At 45.5% G+C, this 9,423-nt stretch overlaps 1 protein-coding gene across 1 annotated transcript in view; it reads right to left on the reverse strand.

The window, feature by feature from the left end:
* FAM117B (family with sequence similarity 117 member B) overlaps positions 1–9,423 on the reverse strand; it is a 63,771-nt gene that overhangs the window by 29,375 nt on the left and 24,973 nt on the right. The window contains exons 4-5 of the mRNA XM_025196663.1: positions 4,038–4,130; positions 3,418–3,531 (exon numbers count right to left, since the gene is read on the reverse strand). Coding sequence (XP_025052448.1) covers positions 3,418–3,531; positions 4,038–4,130 — 207 coding nt within the window. The remainder of the gene's footprint in view (positions 1–3,417; positions 3,532–4,037; positions 4,131–9,423) is intronic.

Below are 9,423 nucleotides of genomic sequence, written 5' to 3' on the forward strand. Positions count from 1 at the left end.
AATGTATAAGTCTCCCATCTGTCATGGGCAAAAGGGGAACTTTGACTTTAAGGAAATGAAAAGGATTGAGAAATCCGTTGCATTCCCCTAATACTTTCAACTTTAAAGATCTGTTCTTACACTGTGATGCAAAAGATTATTTGTTAGGGAAGTATGAATAGAAAGCAGTAGCATATTCAGGTTTACAGACGTTTACCACCTTCCTTAAAACAGTTTAAAGCCTTTCATAGGAAATTCCTGCATTGTCAGTCTTCTGGAAAGACAACAACGACAGGTGTTTTACTGACATCACCTAAGCAACTGCTAAGCCCTGAAACCCTTCTGGCAATTGTTAGTAAGTCGACATTTTTGACAGCTTCAGCAGTGTACACTAAACCTGATAAAAGTAGCTACCAGTATTCTTGCATTAAGTACTACCATAGATGGAATTCTTCTAAGTCTTTCCTGTGGCTTGCCTTCATTTATTTATTGTAATAGGAATATAAAAAATACATAAATATACACATTGGTAAAGAAAGCTTTGCAGTAGATGTTAAAGAGTAATGAAGAGATCCAACTTCAACAGAAGAAGCTACTTCTTGCTTTCCTTGTAGCATAGAAATATCAAGGGCCTAATAGCTACAGAAAAGAAACTACCCATGAAGATAAAATAATGCAGTGAGAAACAAGTAACATCTTAAGATGTTACTAGGGAAGATAAAGGGACCTGGATACCTTTGATCATTTTAGTGGATATTATTCTTTTTTTGAAAAACAACACACATACAAGAAGTCTGGGGAAAGAACAAGACCAGTATACTTCCAATAGAAAGGGCTAGAGACTTGCTCCTAATGACTGATATACCGGGTCCAGACTCTAGTTTGTCAAAGAAAGGAAACTATTAGGAATAAATTAATGTGGCCTTAAACTTTTTTTTGTAAAATTCATGTTGTCAGGCACAATACCTAAAACTTAAAACTGTAAAGAGATTACTAGCTACAACTTAGGCCCCCTCTACATGTTACATGTGTTATGCAATTGCCTGGTTAATTGCACAATTAATATAGACTGGCTACACGTGCAAATTAACTATTACGCCTTAAAAAGGTCCAATCTGCTATAAAATTAGAGCTGGAAATGTTTAATAACTTTATAGTCAATTTCTATCCTGTTTTAATTTGAACGTGTATTATAGCTACACTATACATGCGATTGTGTGTATTGTGCATCAGATCCTATTATGCCTTTACCTGGCATTTGTAGGTTGTAGAGGTTGTAGGTTGAGCAAGTGACAGCAAATATACATTCAAAAGTAATCAGTGTGAATGAAATCTTACAGGAGATTCACTTCTGGTAGCTTGACTTTTCAACAAACATATTACTATTTTATCATCACAATATAAAATTGCAAATTATTGAAAATATAGGGAGATACTTATAGGCATAGGGGCCCTTATAGTCATGACAAAAATCTATTTATCTGAAACAAAGAAGAAATTATATGTGAAGCTTTCCTGATACTTCAGTATAGGACAGGGGCAGGTAATTATTTTGCCTGGAGGGCCACTTAACGAGGTTTGGTGAGCTGTTGAGGGCTGCACATATAGTACTGCCCCCTGGTCGGCAGCTTGGAAATGAAGTCCCACCCCAAACCCTGACCTTTGTCACCTGAAGTCCCTCTCTTTGCCCCCCAGAAATACACCTTTTGGGAGAGGGGGGCTGCCATCTTAGAACCCGAAAAAAAACAAATCATAAACTAAAAGTCAAACACCTACTATAACATATTTTGATGTTATTACAAAAATACTTCCATCACGATTTGTGTTTGCATATTGTATATAGGGAGGATTGCATAATAACTCAATAATAGATTCTTAATCTTGTAGTGTGTGTGTGTGTGCGCGTGCACGCGTGCATGTGTGGTAGGACTTTGAGGGGGTGTGGCTGTGTGTTGGGGGGCATGCAGTATGTTGGGGTACGTGGGGGCAGGGTGGGGGTGTATGGCGTTTATGGGGTGAGGGAAGGTAGCAGGGGTGGACACCCCTCACTGTCCCTAGGATGCAGCACCAGGGGGCACTCAGGGCACTGGTGCCCGGTTCCAGCCAGCATGGCACATCACAGCAAGGGGCACAGCCCCGCTGGACTGTCTCTATTGCCAGCCCTCCCTACCACGCATGCACAGCCCCTGCACTCATGCATCACGGGAGGGAAGCCCCACATGCTGGAGCTGGCTGCCTTCTCTGCTCCCTGCCACGCAGGTCTGGGAGCAGGGAAGGCAGCTGGCTCCAGCCCATGGGGTTTCCCCACAGTACTGCGCAAGTGTGGGAGCTGTGCACGTGTGGTGGAGAGCACTGGTGATAAATGGCCCGGCCGGGCTGCACCCCTCACCACAACGTGCCATGCTGGCTGGAGCTGCGTGCCGGGCACAAGCACCTGCACTGGGCATAAGCGCTGCCACCCACTGCTGCTGCCACCACCTCCTGGGGCTGCACACCGTGGGGGGAGTATGGATGGATCCCCACACCCCCCACACCTATATCCTTCCCACCTGAGCTCTGTGCTGCAGCCACCCCCCTGGGCACAGGCTCCACGCTGCAGCCAGCCCCAACCACATGCTCTGTGCTCCTGCCCAGCTGCAGCTCTGCCCCTGCCCCCACTGCTTTTGTATTTGCTGTCCAGACTGAGCAGATCGCTGAGGAAGCCAAACAGGTCCCTGGCAGTTGCAACAGCAACAGCAGCAGCCCCAACTGGAAGTTGGGTGCTGACCTGGCTGGCCCTTCCTGTCAGAGGGTGGGAGCGAGGCACAATAGTGTATGTTGGGGGCATGTGTATACACAGGCACCTCGCTCCCACCCTCATAGGCAGAAGGGCTGGGTGGGGTACAATTCACAGGTGGGTGCCATGGGCTGGATCAAAGTGCCTGGTGGGTTTGATTCAGCCCATGGGCTGTATTTTGCCTGCCCCTGCGATAGGAACTCAAGAGTCTGAGAATGAGACATACAAAAAGAGCCCAGGAGGAAGATCTAGACTGTTCCACAATCATAAAATAGAGGATAAATTTAGGGATACAGAATAAAACAATTAAGTAAATGTATTGCCTTATCCTACTCTATTATTTTAGACAAAAATGTGGTTTCTCTGCAATTCGCATCTGTGAATTCACTATTCTTCCTGCTTACCTTACAAACCATCATTCTTTCACCACAAAGTGAACAGAATGCCTTTCAGGTCAGTGTTAATTTCAAAACCCTTTCTTTCTTCCAGGTGGGCAAGCACTCAGAACCCAGTTCATCATTTTCACAAGAAAAATGATCTGTGCATTCAACATTTATAAATTCATTCAGCAGCAATCCAAAGTTTCTTTAAAAATCACGATCTAGAACACACAGATTTAAAATATTATTAAGCTGCTTAATAGCAAAAAGGAATGGCCTTACCTGGCACTGATTAATGGCTGCATGGTTACCGTGGAATGGCGACTGTCTTTCTTTATCCCGATGATGCCTACTGCTGTGCTTACTTCTCTGCAGTTGTTGACGCAATTTTGCAATCTGGCAAAGCAAAGTGTATTAGACTTCAGTTAGTATATTTTGCATCATAAGGTGCACAAACAACTGCATCAAGTTCACTTTATGGACTATTTAAAAAAAAAAAGAGGTAATTCCTTTGAATACATCTGTAACATTGAGAATCTTCTAATGTGTGTTAGCATAAAGCTAAATCAGTTACCTATAACTATAGAACCATGTTAAAATATTAGTTCCCATTTTAAAATCAAGATCTGCAGGAACTTCTAGCACTTTCTTGCTGCTTTCCCTCACAGGCATTAATAACTAGTGGTTTGTAGCATGATCTTATAAATTAAAAATAATAGCTGGCCCAGGGTATGTATTTTAAAATACAAGATCAGCAATTCTGTATTTCTATTTTCTCTCCCACCAAATTTTACACAGCACATCAGGACACTTCAACATCCGTGCTTATTCAAAGTTAATGGCAATGATGTATACAGAAAACAGGCTTTACCCAACATATTTCAAACAATAGCTTTCCTGACCTCCTTGAGTTGGTCTGTGCTGCCCCATGACGCTGAACGCTTGTGAGAACCTCTCTTCTTTTCTAAATATTCTTCAGCCCAGGCACTCTCTGTCTGCAGAGAGATTACAAAACTGATTAAAGAGGGTCTTGCTTATTCTTCCTAGAGAGTCACAGACAAATTACAGGACTGAAATAAATTATGATCTTCCAGATTCAAAACACTCCTAGAAAACATAAATAACTGAATAAAAACCTTACATACCAGCTCTGATATTCCAACAACAATGATGATATAGGTCTGAACAAATGAATACAGATTTTGAAACTTTTAGTCTACATAGCAGACCTCCCTCCCATTTCATATGTAGGAAAATCTTATCACCTTAAATATTACTCTAACATACATATAATTTTTAATTCAAAATGAGAAAATAATTTGATTTATTATGTTCATATGGTATAGTGTACATTCAGTTTAGTGATTAACACACCAGGTATTAATTTGAACCTGTGCTGATGGACAGAGAATTTCAGTACTGTTGAGCTAAGTGAATAAACAAATATTCTTGTCTATAGGCAACAATACACATTTAATGGGACAGTATTAAACAGCTATCATGGAGCTTTCAAAAGTTAGGAAATTCTGAAATTAATTCTAATTAAAGATGTCTGTGCAAAATTCATTCAGGATGCTTGCAGGGCATTACATTATGATACAGTAATATAGTATCATAATACTGTTACACCAAATCCCTTATTCCTTTAGAAGACAGAATAGTAATTACTTACTGAAGAAGCTGTTAGTCAATGCCTTGTTTTATCCTCATTGTTCTGTACACAGCCCTTAGTATTTTGCTGCACACTATTCAACACGTATTCTGAATATAGAGGTTATTTACAAATAATTATTCTTAAACAGGTAACTGTGCATAATTGTTTAATACAGTATGTTTGGTGTCAGGTTGCAGAATACTGTTGAAAAGCAGCATCTCCTGGCAGGGTGAGAATTCCTGCATCAAGGCATTATCAACTAATATACCCTGTATCAGGGTGCAAACTAACCCCTTTATTGCCTCAGTTCCTTTTCAGACTGAGGGCTAAGGATACAGAACAGAATTCTGAAGCAAAGAGGAAGGTGGGCTAGCAGTAACATGCACAAAGACAAATCACAGAATAATGATTACTAGCAATTAATCTGTCATTTTTGAGGGACTCTGTACATTCCCAATTGTGAGAGGTAAGCAAACAGCAAGTCAGAGTAAGGTAGGCAAGTTAAACAGAGATGTAACATCATTTGCTGCTTCCCAATAGTATTAACCATTCTTTGCTGTCTCAAGCTCTCTCAGTGAGCTGTATCCACTATGGGGATCAGTGGCTCCCATGTGTCCATCTAATATAAAGACAACGGTTTCTACAGTTGCCCTTTCTGTGCTGAGTGATGGTTGCACATTGATATAACATAGCTAGTAATCACCTGGAAAAATCCCTTCCCCAACACTATGAAAGGGGGCAAATGTACATACATACTAAGGGACTTTCCCCCTTGCTTTCCCATAGTCCTTTCACCCCAGACTGCAGATTCCAAAGTCTAAACCTGTGATCAAGGATGTAAGAAGAGGAAATGGAGCGTCTTCAATATGGTTCTGCCAAGCCCACACAACAGTTTGGGATGCTTCATTTACTTCCCCTGCGGCCATGTCATGAGCAGCATGAACTGCTCGGGGGGAAAGAGACGAAAGAGCAGTAGGCTCCCAGTTCATGTGGACCAGATGCCCTTCTGTGTACAAACTTTGCTGCTGTTGCAACACTGAATTCTTGCATAATTGCATGTTTCAGGTGCATTTCTGGGTGCATTCATCATATTGCCTTTATGAACTGGCCTGCACTGTCCTCTGTTTTTCCAGAATGCTAAGGTGTCAGAAAGAGAAAGATTTTGTGGCAAAGAAAATGTACAGGAGAAGTTTTCTATCTTTGCATGTGGGTGTTCAGTTTCTGTGCGTTTTGTACCAGGAATCTATCCCTAGCCAGCCAACAGGCCAAGTTGTTTTGTTTTGTTCTGCAGTGTGACAAAAAAACCCAAAAACCGGTTTAGTTGTAGCATCCCTCTCCTCACAAACAAGGTTTGCTAAGAGGAAAGAGTATGAAGTATCCTAAGTGAAATGTTTTTGCCCGATTGTTGTTCTCCACTCCTCCCCTTCCACTGGCCTTTCAGAGCTTTGGAGAGAACAGACCAGGAGCAGGCAAAGTCTGGCCCATGGGCTGGATCTGGCCAGCAGCGACTCCATTTCCCAGCAGCCCCTGCCTGCGTGGCTCGGGCGAGTTTCCGTGGAGACCCCAGCAGAAGCTCCGCTGTGACAGGGGGGCTGGGGTCTCTCTGGAGACCGGCCCCAGCAGTGCTGGCAGGGTGCACAGCAGGGCGAGGAGCTGCTCCAAGGCTGGACTGGAACTTGCAGCAGTGACAGTGTGACCTGAAGCCGGGGCAGAGACATGATTTGCAGCCTGCATGTTGCAGGTGGGAGCATGCAGGCAGTGGGTCATGGCTCTGCCCTGGCTCCTTGCAGCAATGACAGTATGGTCTGGAGCCAGGACAGAGCCACGATCTACAATCTACATGTTCCAACTAAACTCCTGACCTGCTAAACTTACTAAACTTACTGTTAGCTTAGACTAACCTCCAAAGACTGAATTGATTCAGTCCTGCACAAAGCAGGACCAGCCCCAACTAGATCATCCCAGCCAAGACTTTATCTACCCAGGTCTTAAAAACCCCCAAGGATGGAGATTCCACAACCTCTCTGGATAACCTGTTCCAATGTTTTACTACCCTCCTAGTGAGAAAGGTTTTCCTAATATCCAACCTAAATTTCTGAACTCCATCATCTCAGGGTCGCTGCTGCCCAAGTTGCCATCCACTACTACATTCCCCAACAATTCTTCCCTATTTGTGAGCAGCAGGTCAAAAGCACTGTCCCCAGGATAGTGGAGAGGAGGGAGAGGAGGATCCAGGTAGTTAACCAAAGACTGTGGCGCTGGTGTCATCGGGAAGGCTTTGGCTTCCATGACCACAGTTCGCTCTTTGATGAGAGAGGCAGCGAGCTGCTGGGAAGGGATGGCCTCCACCTCTCTCTGCTGGGGAGGAGGCTCTTCTCAGCCAGACTGGCTGACCTGCTCCACCAGACTTTAAACTAAGCCTACCGGGGGATGGAGCGAACACTGCCACTGCTGGCCCCCTTGCAAAGCTAGCGGGCCTAGGCACTTAAGGGAGCCCACCCCTGCCCCAGCCCTAGATCAATCTGTGGGCAAGGCAAGGGCCCCCAAGGGGACACTTGCCTGCCTGTACACAAATGACAGGAGCTTGGCGAATAACCAGGAGGAACTTGTCCTCCTGCTTAACACAAATAATTACGACATCATAGGGATAACGGAGACCTGGTGGGACTCTACCCATGACTGGGCCACGGGTATAGATGGCTATACCCTGTACAGGAGAGATCGAGTAGACAAAAGGGGCAGGGGTGTAGCTCTCTATGTCAAGGAGAGCTACACGTCCCTGAAAACCGATATTGGCAATCAGGGTGGACAACTGGAGACCCTCTGGGTTCAAATCTGAGGGGAACACGGCACAGGGGACACAATGGTGGGAGTCTACTACAGACCTCCCAACCAAAGTCAAGAGCTTGACCAGGGTTCACCAGGGAACTGGCTGAGGCCCCATGCTCCCGGTCCACAGTTGTCATGGGAGACTTCAACTACCCATTTTGTGGGAAGAGTGCTCAGCTAAATCCGAGTGGTCGCAAAGCTTCCTCTCGTGCGTGGATGACCTCTATCTTACTCAAGAGGTCTACGGACCAGCGAGAGGTAAAGCGCTGCTCGACCTGGTACTGGCAACCGGGGACAACCTAATCAGCGACCTAATGATCAATGGGAAGGTGGGCAACAGCGACTACGAGTGGATCGCCTTCACCATCTGCCGTAAAGCTGGCAAGTCAGTCAGCAATACAGAAGTCCTTGACTTTAGTTAAGCTGACTTTGACAAGTTCAGGAGGCTTGTCAGTGAGGCCCTAAGGGACCACGACCCAAAGGGGAGGGAAGTTCAGGAAGATAGTGGACCTCCTGCAGCTAAAAGGAAAGGCCTACGAAGGATGGAGGACGGGATCCACCTCCAAGGAGGAATATTCCACACTGGTCCGGTCCTGCAGGGAGCAAACCAGGGAAGCCAAGGCTGCCACTGAACTCCAACTAGCTACAAGTATCAAGGACAATAAAAAGTCCTTTTTCAGATATGTGGGGAGCCGGAGGAAAAGCAAGGGCAACATTAGATCCCTGCTAAACCAGATGGGACAACTGACAACCGACATCCAGGAAAAAGCCAACCTATTAAATGGGTACTTTGCGTCGGTCTTTCATCAGTCCCACAAGACACCCATGCCCATTACGGGACAGGAAGGCCTGGGTGAGGGAGATTCCTTGCCCTCCATCAATGCTGACCTCGTGAAGGAACACCTTGAGAGGCTGGACACCTTCAAGTCAGCCGGCCCTGACAATCTACACCCCAGGGTACTCAAGGAGCTGGCTAGCATCATAGCCCAGCCCCTGGCACAGATCTTCGAGAACTCCTGCCACTTTGGTGAAGTGCCCAAAGATTGGAAGAAGGCCAATGTGGTGCCTATCTTCAAGAAAGGGAGGAAACTGGATCCGGCAAACTACAGACCCATCAGCCTGACCTCTATCCTGGGGAAGGTCTTGGAAAAGATAATCAAAGAGGCTATCCTTAACAGACTACTTGACAGCAATATCCTGAGGGATACCCAGCACGGGTTTGTTGCGCATAGGTCTTGCTTGACCAATCTCATTTCCTTTTACGACCAAGTGATCTATCACCTGGACGAGGGAGAGGAGATTGATGTCATGTATCTTGACTTCAAAAAAGCCTTCGATCTGGTATCCCACGATCACCTTTTGGCAAAACTGGCCAACTGCAGCCTCAGGCCCACCATGATCCACTGGCTGGGGAATTGGCTTCGAGGTCAGACCCACAGGGTGGTGACTGATGGAAGTCAATCATCATGGTGCCCTGTGACCAGTGGGGTCCCCCGAGGCTCTGTCCTTGGACCTATATTGTTCAACATCTTCATTAACGATGTGGACATTGAAGTCGGAAGTGGACTGGCCAACGCCGATGATACCAAACTCTGGGGTAAAGCATCCACAGCCAAGGACAGGAGGGCGATCCAGGCTGACCTTGACAGGCTCAGGAAATGGGCAGATGAGAACCTGATGGTGTTTAACGCCAAAAAATGCAAGGTTCTCCACCATGGGAAGAAAAACCTGCAGCATCCTTATAGGTTCGGCAGTGCTATGCTGGCTAGCACTACGGATGAAAGGGACTTGGGGGTCATGATTGA

Source organism: Alligator sinensis, unplaced genomic scaffold (assembly GCF_000455745.1).
Source record: "Alligator sinensis unplaced genomic scaffold, ASM45574v1 scaffold755_2, whole genome shotgun sequence".
Taxonomy (NCBI): Eukaryota; Metazoa; Chordata; order Crocodylia; family Alligatoridae; genus Alligator; species Alligator sinensis.